Raw genomic sequence first — 21,447 nt, forward strand, 5'->3', positions numbered from 1 at the left:
CAGTGGCTGCGGCGAGCGCGACGACAGTGGCGGGCGCGATCGACGCGGTGTGGCACAGGCGTCCATATATACTTTAAGGGTGTTGAGGCCATTATAGGAGTATTTAGATTGATGAAGTTTCTATCTGCTCTTTCTTCCTGTATGGATTTCTCAAAATTGTCGATGAGTATTTAAATGATGAAGTTTCTATTTGGTATCATTTCCTGTGAGGATATCCCAAAATTACCAGATCCAATATTATTTTAGCATGGCCTTTGGTAGTTCATGTGCATGTATTTTAGTCTCATATTTTCTTCAAATTTATAGTGAAATGATGTTTCAATCAAGGTGAGGGAGTCCTGGATTAGGGGGTGTCCGGATGGCGGACTATACCTTCAGCCGGACTCCTGGACTATGAAGATACAAGATTGAAGACTTCGTCCTGTGTCCGGAAGGGACTTTCCTTGGCGTGGAAGGCAAGCTTGGCGATACGGATATGCAGATCTCCTACCATTGTCACCGACTTTGTGTAACCCTAACCCTCTCCGGTGTCTATATAAACCGGAGGGTTTTAGTCCGTAGGACAAGATACACAACAACAATCATACCATATGGTAGCTTCTAGGGTTTAGCCTCTCTGATCTCGTGGTAGATCTACTCTTGTACTACCCATATCATCAATATTAATCAAGCAGGACGTAGGGTTTTACCTCCATCGAGAGGGCCCGAACCTGGGTAAAACTTCATGTCCCTTGCCTCCTGTTACCATCCGGCCTAGACGCATAGTTCGAGACCCCCTACCCGAGATCCGCCGGTTTTGACACCGACATTGGTGCTTTCATTGAGAGTTCCTCTGTGTCGTCGCTGACAGGCTCAATGGCTCCTACGATCATCAATAGCGATGCAGTCCAGGGTGAGACCTTCCTTCCCGGACAGATCTTCATCTTCGGCGGCTTCGCACTGCGGGCCAATTCGCTTGGCCATTTGGAGCATATCGAAAGCTACGCCCCTGGCTGCCAGGTCAGATTTGGAAGTTTAAACTACAAGGCTGACATCCGCGGGGACTTGATCTTCGACGGATTCGAGCCACTGCCGAGCGCGACACACTGTCACGACGAGCATGATCTAGCTCTGCCGCCGAACAGTGCCCTGGAGGCCGCACCCGCATCGGCTTCAACCCTTAATTCGGAGCCTACTGCGCCGATCGAGGATGGGTGGTTGGACGCCGCCTCGGGGGCTGCGATCCCAACGGCGATCGAGCCGAACACCAGCCCCATACTCCGCGAGACTCGTGACTCCAGGGAGCCGGACTCCTCTCTGGACTCCGAACCCTCCGCGCCCCTGCCGATCGAATCCGATTGGGCGCCGATCATGGAGTTTACTGTCGCGGATATCTTTCAGCACTCGCCTTTCAGTGATATTCTGAAGACACTAAAGTCTCTCTCTCTATCAGGAGAGCCTTGGCCGAGCTACGGTCAACAAGGTTGGGATGCGGACGATGGAGAAATTCAAAGCCCACCCACCACCTACCTTATAGCCACTGTCGACGATTTAACCGATATGCTCGACTTCGATTCCGAAGATATCGACGGTATGGACGCCGACGCAGGAGACGATGAAGAACCAGCGCCTATTGAGCCCTGGAAAGCCACCTCGTCATATGACGTATACATGGTAGACGCACCAAAAGATGACGACGAGGAGCGGAAGGACGCACCGAAGGCTTGTTCCCTCGAGAAGCAGTCAAAGCGGCGACGCAAGCGCCGCCCCAAATCCCGCCTCGACAGAAATAACGATCACACAGACCCAACGCTGGAGCATGGCGAACCGCTGCCGGACAATGGCAATCCGGATAATCAAACCGAACAAACAAATTCTATCAAGGATAATAGTCCGGACGATATAACGCCGGACAGGCACCCGGAGCAGCAGAATGCCCGTAAGAGGCTTGTTGCCACTGCGAGGAGTCTCAAAAAGCATAAGCAAAGGCTCAGGGCTGCGCAAGACACACTCCAAATCAGATGGAGTAAAATACTCAACACAACAGCGAGGTACGGCGACAATCGCCCCTCCAAGAGCTACCCAAAGCGGAAGCTGCTACCCGAATTCGATGAGGAGGCCTCATACCCTCCACAACCAAACATCAAAGCAGCCACCTGGCCAGATAGACGACCCCTCTACCAACACACGGCGGCATACAGCGCCACTCACAATACAACACGCGACCCAGGCGAGGGCTCGCACCCAAAGGACGGCGCAACAAGATCCATCTATGGACCACGCAAGCGCGCCCAGCATACAATGCAATACAATAAGCATCCGAACAATGTGGCACACCCAGCTACAGAGGTGCCGCACACCCCCTGTGTTTCACCGATGAGGTGCTGGACCATGAATTCCCAGAGGAATTCAAACCCGTAAACATAGAGGCATACGACGGAACAACAGACCCTGGGGTCTGGATTGAGGACTACATCCTCCATATCCATATGGCTCGAGGAGATGATCTCCATGCCATCAAGTACTTACCCCTCAAGCTCAAAGGGCCAGCTCGTCACTGGCTTAAAGGCCTCCCCGAAAGCACCATTGGAAGTTGGGAAGAGCTCGAAGACACCTTTCGGGAAAATTTTCAAGGGACTTATGTCCGACCTCCGGATGCGGACGATTTGAGTCATATAACTCAACAGCCCGGAGAGTCAGCCTGAAAGCTTTGGAACAGGTTTCTTACTAAAAAGAACCAGATTGTCGACTGTCCGGACGCCGAAGCCTTGGCAGCTTTTAAGCATAGCGTCCGTGACGAATGGCTCGCCAGACACCTCCGCCAAAATAAGCCAAGAACGATGGCCGCATTAACAAACCTCATGACCCGCTTTTGCGTGGGTGAGGACAGCTGGCTAGCCAGATGCAGCACCAGCAACCCCAGTACATCTGAAGTTAGAGATGGAAACGGGAAATCACGGCGCAACAGCAATAACAAACGCCGGAATAAAGAAGACAGCACGAAGGGCACGGCAGTAAACGCCGGATTCAAAAGCTCTCGGCCAGGTCAGCAAAAGCCGCCCTCTAAAGGCACCAGGGATGAACTGTCCAGCCTCAACAAAATTCTGGACCAAGTATGTCAGATTCATAGTACCCCTGGTAAACCTGCTAATCATACCCACAGAGATTGTTGGGTCTTCAAGCAGTCCGGCAAGCTCAACGCCGTACACAAGGGGGAGGATACACCAAGTGAAGACAAGGACGAGCCTCCCAAGCAAGACACTGGGGAACAAAAGAAATTTCCGCCAGAAGTCAAAACAGTAAACGTGTTACACGTGATCAAGGGACACAATGCGGCACTCCCAGGGAAATATACCCAAGTGCCTGTCACCGCTAAGTCCTGCCACTGGTCGTCTCAACCGATCACTTTCGACCATCGCGATTACTCAGCAAGTATCCGGCGTGCAGGATGGGCTCCCCTGGTATTAGACCCAGTAATTGGCGGATATCACTTCACACGAGTATTGATGGACGGTGGCAGCAATCTAAACCTAATATATCAGGATACAATCTGCGGGATGGGGTTAGACCCAACAAAAATTTGCCATAGCAATACTACCTTTAAAGGAGTAACGCCAGGCCCAGGGGCTCGCTGTACGGGCTCCCTACTACTACAAGTTATATTCGGCTCCCCTGATAACTTCCGTCGCGAGCATCTAACCTTCCACATCGCTCCGTTCCAAAGTGGCTATCAAGCACTGCTCGGATGCGAAGCTTTCGCTCGCTTTAATGCAATACCACACTACGCCTCCCTCACACTCAAGATGCCCGGTCCACGTGGCATCATTTCAGTGAACGGAATATCAAGCGATCTCTGCGCGCCGAAGAGAGTGCGGCTGCCTTGGCAGCCGCACACGAAAGGCGCCCGAACCATCGAAAGCATCCAATAGGTCGTCAAGACCTCAGACACAACTAACCAAGTCCGGCGCCGCTATTTATACCGAATAAACGGTCACACCCCTATTTGTCAATGCAAGGGACTCAACGCGCACAGACAAGTGGCAATCTTTTCTCATATTGAATTATACATGGTTTCTTTAAAAACTACCTTTTTGCACGACAACTTTTTCACCTAAATTCCTCTCTTTTACAGACGATCATCGTGCTACACCCGTCCAGGACATGGCACAACGGAGACACAGGCGCAGACGTGCAGCAGGGACCCGCTCCAAGGATTCTTTTTAGATTAAGACCCCGCGTAAACCTTTTTTACTGTCTCTTGTTGATACATATCCACCGTTGAGAAGGATGCTAACGTCTTGGCATGTGGCCACGCCAGAACAATGCACGTACCTGGACACAAGGGGCTTCTTACAAAGGCCATTATTCAGGCCCGGTTTATACCACAAAGACCGAATACCTTAGGGAGTGTTCGGCGTCACGAGTTTGGCCCTATATGCATCAGCTCCGAATCATTGTCTTTGGTCAAATGTTGGGTTTGCCCAGCTCCTGTGTTTTGGTGCCTTACGTTCCGCTTTACCGGCTAAGGTAGCACTAGGAGAACTACTGTGATTGTGCCCTGATTCATCCGGACGAGCACCTCAGTAGAGAAAGCCGAAAACTGACTGTCATGATATAGCGTGAGACTGGTCAACCACTCGATGACCTGTTGAAATGTTAGAATTCCTCCGCCTTAACGAAGGGCCGTTTTCCGGCCAGGCATGTACGCACCTCGGGATCGGAAGAGTGCGGAGCCACCAGCGGCTATCTAGTAGCCCCACTGTGAAACTCCTATGGCTAAGTGAAAGTGCTAAAGCATTATAGTCCGGTTGCCTCGCTCGCTCCGCTATCACCTCCTTAATAGGACCAAGACGTTGTGTTAAGTGTGAACGCGTGTTTTTGCGATCACCTCCGCATTATATGCATGGGGGTTGAAGCCAACGGCTGCAATCTTTCAGGTTATACACATGTATACATAAACGGGCGCCCAGGAGGCATCATATTACTTTCAGGCAAAAGTATAAAAATAGCCTTATAAAACTTTATAAAAGCATTTTCGCTTACAATGAGATTACATATCACTCAAACATAATATTTTTTGAGCACCGGGTCTCTATCAAACGAGCACCCTCAAAAACTTCTTCAAAGTAGTGCTCAACAGCCATTTGGCCTATCACCGAATCCCGCGCTGCAACAGTGGTGGCATCCATCTCCGCCCAGCATGCTTTAACACGGGCAAAGGCCATCCGTGAGCCCTCTATGCACGCCGACCTCTTCATCGCATTGATGCGCGGCACCACGTCAAGGAACTGCTGCACCAAGCTGAAATAGCTGTTCGGTTTTGGCCTTTCCGACCATAGCTGATCCACAACAGACCTCATGGCGCATCTGGACAACCTATTCAGCTCGTCCCATTCGGCTAATTGGTCAGTCAATGAAAGTGGACGCTCGGGAGAATGGAATTGTGTCCAAAACAGCTGGTCCACTTCACGGTCCGTTTGACCCTGGAAGTACTTGATCGCATCGGCAGCGCTCGCCGCCAAATCCATATACACATCCTCCGAACTCCACAGCCGATCCAAAGGGGCATACCGTGGATCTCCGAACTTCCTCCGCAACATAAAGGATTTCCCAGCTACAATATCCCCGGCTTCCCGTAGCTCCTCCTTCTTTGCCCTCATAGCAGAGCGGAGGTCTTTTCTCGTCGCAGCAGCCTTCTCAAGGTCCGATGCCTTCGCCTGGTTTTCCTTTTCAAGAACCCGGCAACGGTCGGCGGCGGCTTTTAATTCTATGGCCATCTTGGCCATCTTATCTCGGCTCTCGCCATGCGCGGCCTTCTCGGCTTGCAACTCTTCGGCCGCCTTCAAAGCAGCCGCATTACCCAACCTCGCTTGTTCCTTGGCTCGGGCAAGTTCTGCTCGCAAGGCTTCAACAGTGGCAGCTCCATCTGCAGTCACAACATATTAAAGATACTGGCATCATGCTGCTCTTCCTATGTGACGTTTACCAGATAATGACACTTACCCTGTGCCTCGTCAAGCCTTTTGTTAACAAGCTCGATGTCGGCGTCTGCCGCATCTAACTGCCGTTTTAAATAGGCAAACTCGCTAGTCTGGCTAGCCACCGGAGCTTCCATCACCTGCACATAGAGGCAGTATGATTATTACCTGGGAATATGATCCTTTGTTCGTCGTCGTTTCCGACGACCACCAGTCTCAGGGGCTACTATCTACACAGGCCACACCTAGCATGTGCAGGACTATTATACATTATTTTACGTACCTCAAAGCCTCTCAGTAGACTCATAAAAGCTTTATGCAATCCGCTTTCGGCGGACAAGATTCTCTCCATCACCGTATTCATCAGCATACGGTGTTCATCTGAGATGGCCGCTCGCCCCACCAACTCCCTCAGAACATCCGATCGCGCACCAGACGGCGCCAGACTCTTTTGTCTGTTCTCTTCGGGAGCCGAACACTGGGAGCTTCGGGGTTCAATGGGATTATCTTCTGGCCTCATCGGATCCGGAGAAGCCCTCTGCGACGACACTTCGGGGTCGCCCGCTTCTGAAGCGGAGGAGTCCGTAGGAGGCGTTTCGCTCTCCATCATCTCTGGAAGAAGATCCCCTGAAGACGAACTCATTTGAGAGGGGCTAAGGCCCGAACTGCAAAGATATATGCGGTGGTTATTTTCTCAGAAGAAAAAGATGGCATACCTGTACTATTAAAGTATTTCGGGTCACTTACGACTCGCTGGAGGACTGATCCCCCCGCGGACTTGGTGCGGCGAAAGCACCCCCCGAGGTAGGACCCTCTGTGGGAGACTTCTACTCCCGTTTGGAAGCTTCGGCTTCCGAATCCCTGGGCGCAGTCCTTTTCCTCCTTCGGTCGTCTTCCTTCATGGAGACACTCGCTCCCTCGGTTAGAATGGGCAGCGTTGGGGGCCCGCGTCCGCCCGTATTACCCTCCCCGGTATCTTCCTTCAAGGGCTCCGGGCAGGGTGCGACCTGGAGCATCTTTTCCAGTACCGGATTTTCCAAACCCTCAGGGAGGGGGGCCGGACACCGAATCAACTTCGCCTTTGTTAGCCAGTCCTGGTCAAAAAGCAAACTCTCAGAGATAACTTCGTAACAAATGAGAGATAGTATGTTCGGCCGGAAGATTCCTTACCTGTTCGGCGGCGCGGTTACTGCTCAGGCCCACGTCCTCGGTGATTTCCGGACACTCTACCTGAGGTCCGAAGAATGACTTGTACATCTCCTCGTGCGTCAGGCCGAGGAAATTTTGAATGACACGCAGTCCTTCGGGATTGAACTCCCACAAGCGAAGGGGCCGGCGTTTGCAAGGCTGGACTTGACGGACCAGCATAACTTGTATTACCGCAACCAAACTGAAATCTCCATTAAAGAGATCTCGAATGCGGCTTTGCAGTATAGGCACGTCCTTGGCTAGACCCCAGCTCAGTCCTCTGCTAATCCATGACATCAGTTGTGGTGGAGGGCTCGAGCAGAAAACGGGGGCGGCCGCCCACTTGGCACTTCTAGGAGCCATGATGTAGAACCACTCCTGTTGCCACAATTTAGACACCTCTGGAATGGAACCTTTGGGCCATGAATCTCGCGTCATCTTGCGTATTGAGGAACCTCCACACGCCGCATGTTGCCCCTCGATCATCTTCGGCTTTACTTCAAAGGTCTTGAGCCATAGGCCAAAGTGAGGGGTAACCCGGAGGAAGGTCTCGCACATGACAATAAATGTCATGATATGAAGAAAGGAGTCCGGAGTTAGCTCATGGAAATCTAGCCCGTAATAAAACATCAAGCCCCTGACGAAAGGATCCAGAGCAAGGCCTAGACCTCGGAGGAAGTGGGAGACGAACACGACGCTCTCGTTGGGTTCGGGGGAGGGGACGGCCTGCCCCCGGAGAGGCAGCTGATGCAAAATCTCGGCGGTCAGATATCTGGCCTCCCTCAACTTTTTGATGTCTTCTTCCGTGACGGAGGAAGGCACCCATCGGCCTTGAAGGCTAGATCTGGACATGACTGAAGGTTCGGAGCACCTGACCTGAACTTTAGGCATTTGAGCTTGAGGTGGTGAAGGATTCGATTGAGCACGGGAGGGAAGAATAAAAGCCTTGTCCCTTTATAAAGAGGGTGAATATCAAGCGTCCTCTCCGTGTCCGTTTGGACTTGCCTATAATCTAGGAGTCCTAGAAGCGGTTGGGTTACCCACGCCCGTATTGATGAGAATCCTGAAATAAGGGGACACGATCTCTGCTTTAACGAGACGTGCCAAGGAAACCGTCTCGCATGACGCGCTGAGGTGGGATAATAAAACGATTCGGATAAAGGCTTGGCTGTGGTGTGTCGCACTACGTAATACGTCAGCAGATTAGATTTGTGTAAATATTATTCTCTCTATGGTAATATGTGGAAACTTATTTTGCAGAGCCGGACACTATCTTTGTGTTCAAAATCTTCTATGAAGTACTTGGAGGAGGAACCCGCCTTGTAATGCCGAAGACAATCTGCGCGCCGGACTCGTCGTCATTGAAGCCTGGTTCAGGGGCTACCGAGGGAGTCCTGGATTAGGGGGTGTCCGGATGGCCGGACTATACCTTCAGCCGGACTCCTGGACTATGAAGATACAAGATTGAAGATTTCATCCCGTGTCCGGAAGGGACTTTCCTTGGCGTGGAAGGCAAGCTTGGCGATACGGATATGCAGATCTCCTACCATTGTAACCGACTTTGTGTAACCCTAACCCTCTCCGGTGTCTATATAAACCGAAGGGTTTTAGTCCATAGGACAAGATACACAACAACAATCATACCATAGGCTAGCTTCTAGGGTTTAGCCTCTCTGATCTCGTGGTAAATCTACTCTTGTACTACCCATATCATCAATATTAATCAAGCAGGACGTAGGGTTTTACCTCCATCGAGAGGGCCCAAACCTGGGTAAAACTTCATGTCCCTTGCCTCCTGTTACCATCTAGCCTAGACGCACAGTTCGGGACCCCCTACCCGAGATCCGCCGGTTTTGACACCGACACAAGGTTGTTCCATATTGAGCTACCTTGCGAAAAATATGCATAATGATTGTCTGTGTTTCTGATGAGCTGGAGCAGATGCAAGGTTGTACATGTACCGAATAAATCATGATGCAGGACCGCTTGTGATTGTTTTTAGGACACATAGTGTTGGCGTGGGGACCTTTTCGTATGTTCTATAATAAAAAATTTCATCTTATGCTTTGTACTAAGTTGGTTTTATAACTTGTGTGCTTATTTCACTAATGCATGCAGGAGTGTCAAACAGTGATGGTGTGTTCTGTATACGATTTTGTTTGCTCTAATTCTTTATATTTTCACGAGTAGATCAAGTGTAAGCATGTGCAATGTAGTTCCTTTTTCTACATATGGTGATTGATTTCTTCTTCGGCAACCCAACAAACAGATGGTAATCAATCTTCAAATATCAAAATCAATGTCACTTGATATGTATGAGAATATTAAATGTAATATTAACATAACTGATGTTGAACTCTTAAAGTTAATGTAGCCCCGTTACAATGCACGGGCGTTCTTTTAGTATGGTTAGAAAGATAGTGATATTCCCTATTCATCAAGTTCACATTAGAGTTCAAGTCCATATTGGTGTTCATATTTTTTGGGTTTATTTAACCTAAGGTTGGATGACAATGGTATCGCATATCCATCAGAATTCAAGTCCATATTTCAAGTCTATATTGGTGTTTGTACTTTTATGAATTTATTTAATTTGAGGTTGGATGATTTGAAGAATAAGAAGGATAATGACATCTGTCCATCAGAGTTCAAGTCCACATTGATGGTCAAACTTTTGTGAATTTATTTCATGCCAGAGTTCAAGTTCACATTGATGGTCACACTTTTGTGGATTTATTTCATGCCTTTCAGTGATGTTCAATGGGAGGAGTGTTGACTACAAAGTTCAAATCCATATGGGTGTTTTGTATTTTTCTGAATTTATTTAATTTAAGATTAAATGATTAGGAGGACAGTGGTATCTCTGATTTAAATCCATGTTCGTCGCATTTTTTTAAATTTATTTCATGTCTTCCAATAATGTTCAACGAGAGAAGATGCTACTGTTGACTACAAAAGTGTTTATGACTAGTCATAGAGATAGAATATGCGTGCTTACACTGTGTATGTAAACGACTAGTCATAAAGATAGAATATGCGTGCTTACACAATATAAGTTACACACATGCTCGCGTATGTAAACGAATTCGATTATACTGTGTAAAGAAATACAATGCTGTGTAAAAAAAGCAACAGTACAACGTTTTTCCTTTTCGTGGGAAAATCGACAGACAATAGCACAATTCCGGTAGTACTGCATACTCGTAAGTTCATTCTTATTGGCACTAAAAATGCTCATTCTTACTTACCGAAAACAAAGATATTCCAATCACTTCAGTTCTCCAAAGTGAAAAAACAGGGGTTCCACCCGGCGATTTACTCAACCGGGGAACATTAAGCGAACACCTCCATTTTACCAATCACACTGCTTTTTCTCGATTCGTTGTGCTCTGCTACTCTTGCTTAGCAGCAGGCTCCTTGGCCGGGATCTCGTGCACCACCTCGATCGGCTTGATGGTCCCCTCCCCCTCCTCCTGCCCCGCCGACTGCCTCACCTCCACCGTCTGCACCGTCTTTGTCACCGCCGGCTCGCTGCCTGCCGCCGCCGCCGCCGGGGCGCTGCTCGCCGGTGTGGGTGCGTCCTTGAATGTTCATCAGATCGTACATATGTTAGTCTCAAAATAAAATGGGATTTTCGGCCAATCAACGGCAATAAACAGCATCATATATATGCATAGGGCCTGCGTACCTTGGGTGAGCTGGTGTCGGTGGTCGACATGCCGCTGATCTCGCACAGGAAAGATGGATGGAGATTGGAGAGTGGATAGCTGCTCAAAGAGGAAGTATCGAAGTTGATGGTGGTTTCAGCGTCTCGGGCAGGGGGTGCTTATGTAGTACAGTATGGTTCGCCGAAGCTACCAGAGCATGTGAGCTGGCTTGGTCGGCGGACAACTGCCCACCACAACCAGCAAAGTTATGCTCAACCAACCACCTGTCGTATCCACATCATCCATTTCACTTTGGGGATGTCGGCCGCCTAGCCCACCACCTCGGCTAATTATTTTTTGAGGAAACTCTGAACTAATTATTCATTTTTAGATTTGACGTTTGGACTCTGACGTTAGATATAAGCATCATTACAATATTTTCCTCATGCTCTATAAAAAAAGTGTAAAAATGTTGTAAGGGCATTTTTATTCCTAAAACAGACACCGTATCTGTCCGAATGCTCGTTCCGATCGATGTCCATACGGGAGCGGGCCATACAAAGCTAAATGCCAATGTTGCATCTATTAACTTAAGAAAAAAACAGTCTCCACAATTTGACGAAATGAAGCTACTAAAAGCACCAAACACCCGGCTAAACTAAGGCTACTAAGCACCACCATTATGTATAAAATATATTAGCACAATCAGCATCTTTTGTCAAATGCACAAACATTCTATACAGCCTTCTAACAAATTAGCATAATACCTTCCGAATGCTAAAATGCCTTCCCCAAATGCCGCGGACACAAAGTAGAGACGGTACATGATGGCCTTGAACTTGCTAGACGGATGTTTGGACTCCCGCAAAACCCCACTAGTTTGCTTTCGTTTGCGGGATTTTGAATGTCCGGACTGGTCTGCGGACCCATGGGGTACCAAGTTGGATGATAAAGTGTTGCAACGTCCGGAAAGCTATATCCAGACGTATGCAAATGTTTTGAGGGTTCGCCTTGAAGATGCCCTAACATTTTGGACACACCCATGTAGCAACAAATGTCTATTGGTCAAAGTAAATTACTCACACAAATAATCGCAACATAAAAACCAACATATGCAATTGTACGAAAGAAATTGGTGGCATGAATGCAACATCTAAGATTGGCGACTCCATGGTGAAGCTCGAGGTCAGGCTGCTGAGCTTCGAATAGGTGACGAATCCATGATGCCCCATCTAGTGTCAATTGGACTCCTTTGGGGAAAATAAGTGATGGCCGACGCCACTATTGTTGATGTTGTGAGGAGAGTGATAATAAAAAAAATTGTATGTTGCGTAGTGTGTCTCAATACGTTCTAAGCATGTACAAGGTTTCATGTGAGGCCACCGAGGTCAAGAACCGGAGACACTTGGCAGCATATGAGACGTTGTGTAATCTTGCGCAATATGATTGTCGAGAATGAGGACGAAGAGACAGCCTGCACGTATGATTTTAAGAAGCCTAGAGTTCAAGTCCGCCTCCTGGAACAAGAGGCGGAGCATATTGCCACCTTTTATGAAATGTATGGACAACTTCGAGATCAACATGTGCGCATACAACTTCTCAATGATCTTCTGGAATATATGTAGATCCATGATGAAAATCACTGAACTATGTTTCTTATGTTTCAGCTATGCATTGTAAACAAATTTTATGTTTGAACTAAGTATTTTTATGTACAAATAATTTGTATTTGTGTGCGCTACTTATTGTATGTTTGTAATGATCGCCATGCATGTGTATGCATGGATTTAAGATTTCAAAAGTAGAGGTTATAGTTGTAAATGGGAGCATGTAAGCACCAAACTAGTGTTGTTCGTTGATTCTTCTGGACGCGGGGGCCAGATTTGCCCAATCCAGTTGTAGATGCTCTAGAGGTAAACAGGGGGTTCAGACCCAAGGACTCGATCCGAAGATTTTTCAAACTCGCTAGGCCATCAACTTGGACAGTGGGGCTCCCAAACTCCTCCCTCCTCGAGCCGCCGTCACCCCTCTTCTCGTCCCCCTTCCTCCCGATATCCTCCCTCCTGATCCGATCTAGGGCTTTGAGTCGCCGCCGCCGATGCTCTGTGCGGCAAAGCCCAATGCAGGGGATGATGGTGGCGGCGGGGCCTTCCTCTACCGCAGCTCCGGGATGTGGTTGAGGTGGAGATCTGAAGGAAATATGCCCTAGAGGCAATAATAAAGTTGTTATTTATATTTCCTTATATCATGATAAATGTTTATTATTCATGCTAGAATTGTATTAACCGGAAACTTAGTACATGTGTGAATACATAGACAAACAGAGTGTCCCTAGTATGCCTCTACTTGACTAGCTCGTTAATCAAAGATGGTTGAGTTTCCTAGCCATGGACATGTGTTGTCATTTGATGAACGTGATCCCATCATTAGAGAATAATGTGATGGACAAGACCCACCGTTAGCTTAGCACTAGGATCATTTAGTTTATTGCTATTGCTTTCTTCATGACTTATACATGTTCCTATGACTATGAGATTATGCAACTCCCGAATACTGGAGGAACACTTAGTATGCTATCAAACGTCACAACGTAACTGGGTGATTATAAAGATGCTCTACAGGTGTCTCCAATGGTGTTTGTTGAGTTGGCATAGATCGAGATTAGGATTTTTCACTCCAATTGTCGGAGAGGTATCTCTAGGCCCTCTCGGTAATGCACATCACTATAAGCCTTGCAAGCAATGTGACTAATGAGTTAGTCACGGGATGATGCATTACGGAACGAGTAAAGAGACTTGCCAGTAACGAGATTGAACTAGGTATTGAGATACCGACGATCGAATCTCGGGCAAGTAACATACCGATGACAAAGGGAACAATGTATGTTGTTATGCGGTTTGACCGATAAAGATCTTCGTAGAATATGTAGGAACAGATACGAGCATCTAGGTTCCGCTATTGGTCATTGACCGGAGGTGAGTCTCGGTCATGTCTATATAGTTCTCGAACCCGTAGGGTCCGCACGCTTAACGTTCGATGATGATCGGTATTATGAGTTTATGTGTTTTGATGTACCGAAGGTAGTTCGGAGTCCCGGATGTGATCACGGACATGACGAGGAGTCTCGAAATGGTCGAGACATAAAGATCGATATATTGGACACCGGAATGGTTCCAGATGAGTTCGGGCATTTTCCGGAGTACCGGAAGGTTACCGGAACCCCTCGCAGAGTCAATGCGCCTTAATGGGCCCAAGTGGAGAAAGAGGGCAGCAGGCAAGTGGTGGGGCGCGCCCCCTAGGCCCAAACCGAATTGGTTTAGGGTTTGGGGGGCCGGCCCCTCCTTTCCTTCTCCTCTCCTCCTCTTTCCTCCTTCTCCTAGTAGGAATAGGAAATGGGGGCAAACCTACTTGGAGTAGGATTGCTCCCCCCCTTGGGCGTGCCTCCTCCTAGGCCAGCCCTCTCCTCCTCCCCCCCTTATATACGGGGGAGAGGCACTCCATAGACACACAAGTTGATTGTTTAGCAATGTGCGGTGCCCCCCTCCACAGATTTCCAGTGCTTAGGCGAGGCCCTGCGCCGGTAGCTTCATCGTCACCGTCACCACGTCGTCGTGCTGACGAAATTCACCTTCGACCTCAGCTGGATCTAGAGTTCGTGGGACGTGACCGAGCTGAACGTGTGCAGATCGTGGAGGTGCCGTACCTTCGGTGCTAGGATCGGTCGGATCATGAAGACGTATGACTACATCAACCGCGTTGTCATAACGCTTCCGCTTACGGTCTACAAGGGTACGTGGACAACACTCTCCCCTCTTGTTTCTATGCATCACCTAGATAGATCTTGCGTGTGCGTAGGATTTTTTTTGAAATTACTGTGTTCCCCAACAGTTGCATTCGAGCCAGGTCTATGCGTAAATGTTATATGCACGAGTAGAACACAAAGGAGTTGTGGGCGTGGGTATGTACATATTGCTTGTCATCACTAGTTGATTCTTGATTCAGTGGTATTGTTGGATGAAGCAGCTCAGACTGAAATTATGCGTACGCTTACGCGAGACTGGTTCTACCGAGGTGCTTCGCACACAGGTGGCTAGTGGGTGTCAGTTTCTCCAACTTTAGTTGAATCGGATTCAATGAACAGGGTTCTTTCTGGAGATCAAAAAGCAATCACTATACCGTGTTGTGGTTTTAATGCGCAGGTAAGAACGGTCCTTGATAAGCCCGTAGCAGCCATGTAAAACTTGCAACAACAAAGTAGAGGATGTCTAACTTGTTTTTGTAGGGCATGTTGTGATGTGATATGGTCAAGACGTGATTATATAAATTGTTGCATGAGATGATCATGTTTTGTAACATAGTTATCGGAAACTGGCAGGAGCCATATGGTTGTCGCTTTATTGTATGAAATGCAATCGCCATGTAATTGCTTTACTTTATCACTAAACGGTAGCGATAGTCGTAGAAGCAATAGTTGGTGAGACGACAACGATGCTACGATGGAGATCAAGGTGTCAAGCCGGTGACGATGGTGATCATGACGGTGCTTTGGAGATGGAGATCAAAGGCACAAGATGATGATGGCCATATCATATCACTTATATTGATTGCATGTGATGTTTATCCTTTATGCATCTTATTTTGCTTAGTACGGCGGTAGCATTATAAGATGGTCCCTCACTAAATTTCAAGGTATAAGTGTTCTCCCTGAGTATGCACCGTTGCGACAGTTCGTCGTGCCGAGACACCACGTGATGATCGGGTGTGATAAGCTCTACGTTCACATACAACGGGTGCAAGACAGTTTTGCACATGCGGAATACTCGGGTTAAACTTAATGAGCCTAGCATATGCAGATATGGCCTCGGAACACTGAGACCGAAAGGTCGAGCGTGAATTATATAGAAGATATGATCAACATAGTGATGTTCACCATTGAAAACTACTCCATCTCACGTGATGATCAGACTGTTGGGTAACGCAGTAATTTCAAAAAAAATCCTACGCACACGCAAGATTTATCATGGTGATGCATAGCAATGAGAGGGGAAGAGTGTTGTCCATGTACCCTCGTAGACCGTAAGCGGAAGCGTTATGACAACGCGGTTGATGTAGTCAAACGTCTTCACGATCGGACCAATCCTAGCACCGAAGGTACGACACCTCCGCGATCTGCACACATTCAGCTCGGTGACATCCCACGAACTCTAGATCTAGCGGAGTGTCGAGGGAGAGCTTCGTCAGCATGATGGCGTGATGAAAGTGATGATGATCTACCGGAACAGGGCTTCGCCTAAGCACCGCTACGATATGACCGAGGTGGATTATGGTGGAGGGGGGCGCCGCACACGGCTAAGGGGTCAATGATAAACTTGTGTGTCTATGGGGTGCCCCCTCCCCCCGTATATAAAGGAGTGGAGGAGGGGGAGAGGGCCGGCCTCATAGGCGCGCCTAAGGGGGGAGTCCTACTCCCGGTGGGAGTAGGATTCCCCCTTCCCTAGTTGGAGTAGGAGAGGGAAGGAAGGGGGAGAAGGAGAGAAGGAAAAGGCCGCCCCCTTCCCAATTCGGATTGGGCTTGGGGGGTGCCCCCACCTTGGCCGCCTCCTCCTCCTTTCCACTATGGCCCATTGACTCCCCGGGAGGTTCCGGTAACCTCCCGGTACTCCGGAAAATGCCCGAACTCATCCAGAACCATTCCGATGTCCAAACATAGGCTTCCAATATATCGATCTTTACGTCTCGACCATTTAGAGACTCCTCATCATGTCCGTGATCATATCCGGGACTGCGAACTACCTTCGGTACATCAAAACACATAAACTCATAATACCGATCGTCACCGGACGTTAAGCGTGCGGACCCTACGGGTTCGAGAACTATGTAGACATGACCGAGACTCATCTCCGGTCAATAACCAATAGCGGAACCTGGATGCTCATATTGGTTCCTACATATTCTACGAAGATCTTCATCGGTCAAACCGCACAACAACGTACGTTGTTCCCTTTGTCATCGGTATGTTACTTGCCCGAGATTCGATTGTCGGTATCATCATACTTAGTTCAATCTTGTTACTGGCAAGTCTCTTTACTCGTTCTGTAATGCATCATCCCGCAACTAACTCATTAGTCACATTGCTTGCAAGGCTCATAGTGATGTACATTACCGAGAGGGCCCAGAGACACCTCTTCGATAGACGAAGTGACAAATCCTAATCTCGATCTATGCCAACTCAACAAACACCATCGGAGAAACCTGTAGAGCATCTTTATAATCACCCAGTTACGTTGTGACATTTGATAGCACACTTAGTGTTCCTCCGGTATTCGGGAGTTGCATAATCTCATAGTCAGAGGAACATGTATAAGTCATGAAGAAAGCAGTAGCAATAAAACTGAATGATCATTATACTAAGCTAACGGATGGGTATTGTCCATCACATCATTCTATAGTGATGTGATCCCGTTCATCAAATGATAACACATGTCCATGGCTAGGAAACTTAACCATCTTTGATTAACGAGCTAGTCAAGTAGAGGCATACTAGGGACACTCTGTTTGTCTATGTATTCACACATGTACTAAGTTTCCGATTAATACAATTCTAGCATGAATAATAAACATTTATCATGATATAAGGAAATATAAATAACAACTTTATTATTGCCTCTAGGGCATATTTCCTTCACAGACCTGGTTTAGTTGATATGGATCACGTGATCACTTAGATGATTAGAGGGATGTCTATCTAAGTGGGAGTTCTTAAGTAATATGATTAATTGAACTTTAATTTATCATGAACTTAGTCCTCATAGTTTTTGCATATCTATGTTGTAGAACAATAGCTCGCGTAGAGCTCCCCTGTTTAATTTCAATATGTTCCTAGAGAAAAATAAGTTGAAAGATGATAGTAGCAACGATGCGGACTAGCTCCGTGATCTGAGGATTATCGTCATTGCTGCACACAAAAGAAATATGTCCTTGATACACCGCTAGGTGGCAGACCTATTGCAGGAGCAGATGCAGACATTGTGAACGTTTGGAAAGCTCGATATGATGACTACTTGATAGTTTAGTGCGCCATGCTTTACGGCTTAGAACCGGGAATTCAAAAACTTTTGAACGCCACGGTCATATAAGATGTTCGAAGAGTTGAAATTGGTATTTCAGACTCATGCCCAAGTCGAGAGGTACGAGACCTCTGACAAGTACTTGGCCTACAAGATGGAGGAGAATAGCTCAACCAATGAGCATGTGCTCTGAATGTCTGAGTATTACAATCGCTTGAATCAAGCGGGAGTTAATCTTCCCGATAAGAAAGTGATTAACAGAGTTCTCTAGTCACTATCACCAAGTTACTGGAACTTCGTGATGAACTATTATATGCAAGGGATGACAAAAACGATTCCCGAGCTCTTCATGATGCTGAAATCAACGAAAGTAGAAATCAAGAAAAGCATCAAATGTTGATGGTTGACAAGACCACTAGTTTCAAGTAAAAGGGCAAGGGAAAGAAAGAGAACTTCAAGAAGAATGGCAAGCAAGTTTCCACTTCCATGAAGAAGCCCAAAGCTAGACCCAAGCATGAAACTGAGTGCGTTTACTGCAAAGGAAATGGTCACTGGAAGTGGAACTGCCCTAGATACTTGGCGGATAAGAAGGATAGCAAAGTGAACAAAGGTATATTTGATATACATGTTATTGATGTGTACTTTACTAGTGTTTATAGCAACCCCTCGGTATTTGATACTGGTTCAATTGCTAAGAGTAGTAACTCGAAACAGGAGTTGCAAAATAAACAGAGACTAGTTAAGGGTGAGGTGATGATGTGAGTTGGAAGTGATTCCAAGGTTGATAAGATCATCATCGCACACTCCCTTTACCTTCGGGATTAGTGTTGAACCTAAAATAAATGTTATTTGGTGTTTGCATTGAGCATAAATATGATTGGATCATGTTTATTGCAATACGGTTATTCATTTAAGTCAAAGAATAATTGTTGTTCTATTTACATGAATAAAACCTTCTATGGTCATACACTCAATATAAATGGTTTATTGAATCTCGGTCGTAGTGATACACATATTCATAATATTGAAGCCAAAAGATGCAAAGTTAATAATGATAGTGCAACTTATATGTGGCACTGTCGTTTGGGTCATATTGGTGTAAAGCGCATGAAGAAACTCCATGCTTATGGACTTTTGTAATCACTTGATGCTTGTGAACCATGCCTCATGGGCAAGATGACTAAGACTCTGTTCTTTGGAATAATGGAGCGAGTAACAGACTTGTTGGAAATAATACATACTGATGTGTGCGGTCCAATGAGTGTTGAGGCTCGCGACGGGTATCGTTATTTTCTGACCTTCACAGATGATTTGAGCAGATATTATATATACTTGATGAAACATAAGTCTGAAACATTTGAAAAGTTTAAAGAATTTCAGAGTGAAGTGGAAAATCATCATAACAAAAAACATAAAGTTTCTACAATCTAATCGCGGAGACAAATATTTGAGTTACGAGTTCGGTCTTCATTTGAAACGATGTGGAATAGTTTCACAGCTCACGCCACCTGGAACACCACAGCGTAATGGTGTGTCCGAATGTCATAACCGTACTTTATTAGATATGGTGCGATCTATGATGTCTCTTACCGATTTATCACTATCGTTTTGGGGTTATGCATTAGAGACAGTTGCATTCACGTTAAATAGGGCACCATCTAAATTTGTTGAGATGACACCATATGAACTGTGGTTTAGCAAGAAACCTAAGCTATCATTTCTTAAAGTTTGGGGTTGCGATGCTTATGTGAAAAAATTTCAACCTGGTAAGATGAAACCCAAATCGGAGAAGTGCATCTTCATAGGATACCCAAAAGAAATTGTTGGGTACACCTTATATCACAGATCTGAAAGCAAGATCTTTGTTGCTAAGAGCGGATCCTTTCTAGAGAAGGAGTTTTTCTCAAAAGAAGTGAGTGGGAGGAAAATAGAACTTGATGAGGTAATTGTACCTTCTCCTGAATTGGAAAGTAGTTCATCACAGAAATCAGTTCCAGTGATGCCTACACCAATTAGTGAGGAAGTTAATGATGATGATCATGAAACTTCAGATCAAGTTACTAACGAACTTCGTAAGTCAACCAGAGTACGTTCCGCACCAGAGTGGTACGATAATCCTGTTCTGGAAGTCATGTTACTAGATCATGACGAACCTACGAACTATGAGGAAGCGATGATGAGCCCAGATTCCGCGAAATGCCTTAAGGCCATGAAATCTGAGATGGGATCCATGTATGAGAACAAAGTATGGACTTTGATTGACTTGTCCGATGATCGGTGAGCCATTCAGAATAAATGGATCTTCAAGAGGAAGACGGACGCTGATAGTAGTGTTCCTATCTACAAAGCTCGAATTGTCGCAAAAGGTTTTTGATAAGTTCAAGGTGTTGACTATGATGAGATTTTCTCACTCGTTTCGATGCTTAAAAGTCTGTTCGAATCATGTTAGCAGTTGCCACATTTTATGAAATCTGGCAAATGGATATCAAAACTACATTCCTTAATGCATTCATTAAAAGAAGAGTTGTATATGATGCAACCAGAAGGTTTTTTCAATCCTAAAGATGCTAACAAAGTGTGCAAGCTCCAGCAATCCATCTATGGACTGGTGCAAGCATCTCGGAGTTGGAATATACGCTTTGATGAGTCGATCAAAGCATATAGTTTTATACAGACTTGTGGTGAAGCATGTTTTTACAAGAAAGTGAGTGGGAGCACTACAGCCTTTCTGATAAGTATTTGTGAATGACATATTGTTGATCAGAAATGATGTAGAATTTTCTGAAAAGCATAAATGAGTGTTTGAAAGGAGTTTTTCAAAGAAAGACATCGGTGAAGCTGCTTACACATTAAGCATCAAGATCTATAGAGATAGATCAAGACGCTTGATAAGTTTTTTCAATGAGTACATACCTTGATAAGATTTTGAAGTAGTTCAGAATGGAACAGTCAAAGAATGAGTTCTTGCCTGTGTTGCAAGGCGTGAAGTTGAGTAAGACTCAAAACCCGACCACGGCAGAAAATAGAAAGAGAATGAAAAATCATTCCCTATGCCTTAGTCATAGGTTCTATAAAGTGTGTTATGTTGTGTACCAGACCTATTGTATACCTTAGCATGATTTTAGCAAGGGAGTACAATAGTGATCTAGGAGTAGATCATTGGACAGCGGTCAAAATTATCCTTAAAGGACTAAGGAAACATTTCTCGGTTATGGATGTGATAAAAGAGTTTGTCGTAAAGAGTTACGTCGATGCAAGCTTTTTACACCAATCTAGATGACTCTAAGTCTCGATCTAGATACATATTGAAAGTGGGAGCAATTAGCTAGAGTAGCTCTGTGCAGAGTATTGTAGACATAGAAATTTGCGAAATACATACGGATCTGAATGTTGCAGACCAATAGACTAAACTTCTCTCACAAGCAAAACATGATACTCTTTGGGTGTTAATCACATAGCGATGTGAACTAGATTATTGACTCTAGTAAACCCTTTGGGTGTTAGTCACATGAAGATGTGAACTAATCACATAAAGATGTGAACTATTGGTGTGAAATCACATGACGATGTGAACTAGATGATTGACTC

At 46.2% G+C, this 21,447-nt stretch overlaps 1 protein-coding gene across 2 annotated transcripts; it reads right to left on the minus strand.

The window, feature by feature from the left end:
* Nucleotides 1–4,979: 4,979 nt before the first annotated feature.
* LOC147971307 (uncharacterized) lies at nt 4,980–10,538 on the minus strand. 2 transcript variants are annotated; one of them, XM_087526009.1, is made up of 5 exons: nt 7,128–10,538; nt 6,705–7,051; nt 6,241–6,622; nt 5,983–6,097; nt 4,980–5,905 (listed from the first exon to the last, which is right to left on the minus strand). In XM_087526009.1, the coding sequence occupies exons 3-5, from the start codon at nt 6,598–6,600 to the stop codon at nt 5,037–5,039; spliced, it is 1,344 nt and encodes a 447-aa protein (XP_087382135.1). In that variant the 5' UTR covers nt 6,601–6,622; nt 6,705–7,051; nt 7,128–10,538; the 3' UTR covers nt 4,980–5,036. The 2 variants fall into 2 exon arrangements, with proteins under 2 accessions (XP_087382135.1, XP_087382136.1); XM_087526010.1 differs by lacking the exon at nt 7,128–10,538 and having other exon boundaries at nt 6,705–7,111.
* Between the last annotated feature and the right edge of the window lie 10,909 nt (nt 10,539–21,447).

The sequence above is a fragment of the Triticum urartu genome, chromosome 5A, assembly GCF_056163025.1.
Source record: "Triticum urartu cultivar PI428250 chromosome 5A, HENAU_Tu73, whole genome shotgun sequence".
Lineage (NCBI taxonomy): Eukaryota > Viridiplantae > Streptophyta > Magnoliopsida > Poales > Poaceae > Triticum > Triticum urartu.

Excerpts from the sequence above, each read along its gene's own strand:
- LOC147971307 (XM_087526009.1), bottom strand. The coding sequence starts at position 6,600 with ATGAGTTCGTCTTCAGGGGATCTTCTTCCAGAGATGATGGAGAGCGAA. Across the intron at positions 6,098-6,240 it reads GTCTACTGAGAGGCTTTGAG|GTGATGGAAGCTCCGGTGGC; the intron begins GTACGTAAAATA and ends CTCTATGTGCAG. Across the intron at positions 5,906-5,982 it reads AAGGCTTGACGAGGCACAGG|ATGGAGCTGCCACTGTTGAA; the intron begins GTAAGTGTCATT and ends TTGTGACTGCAG.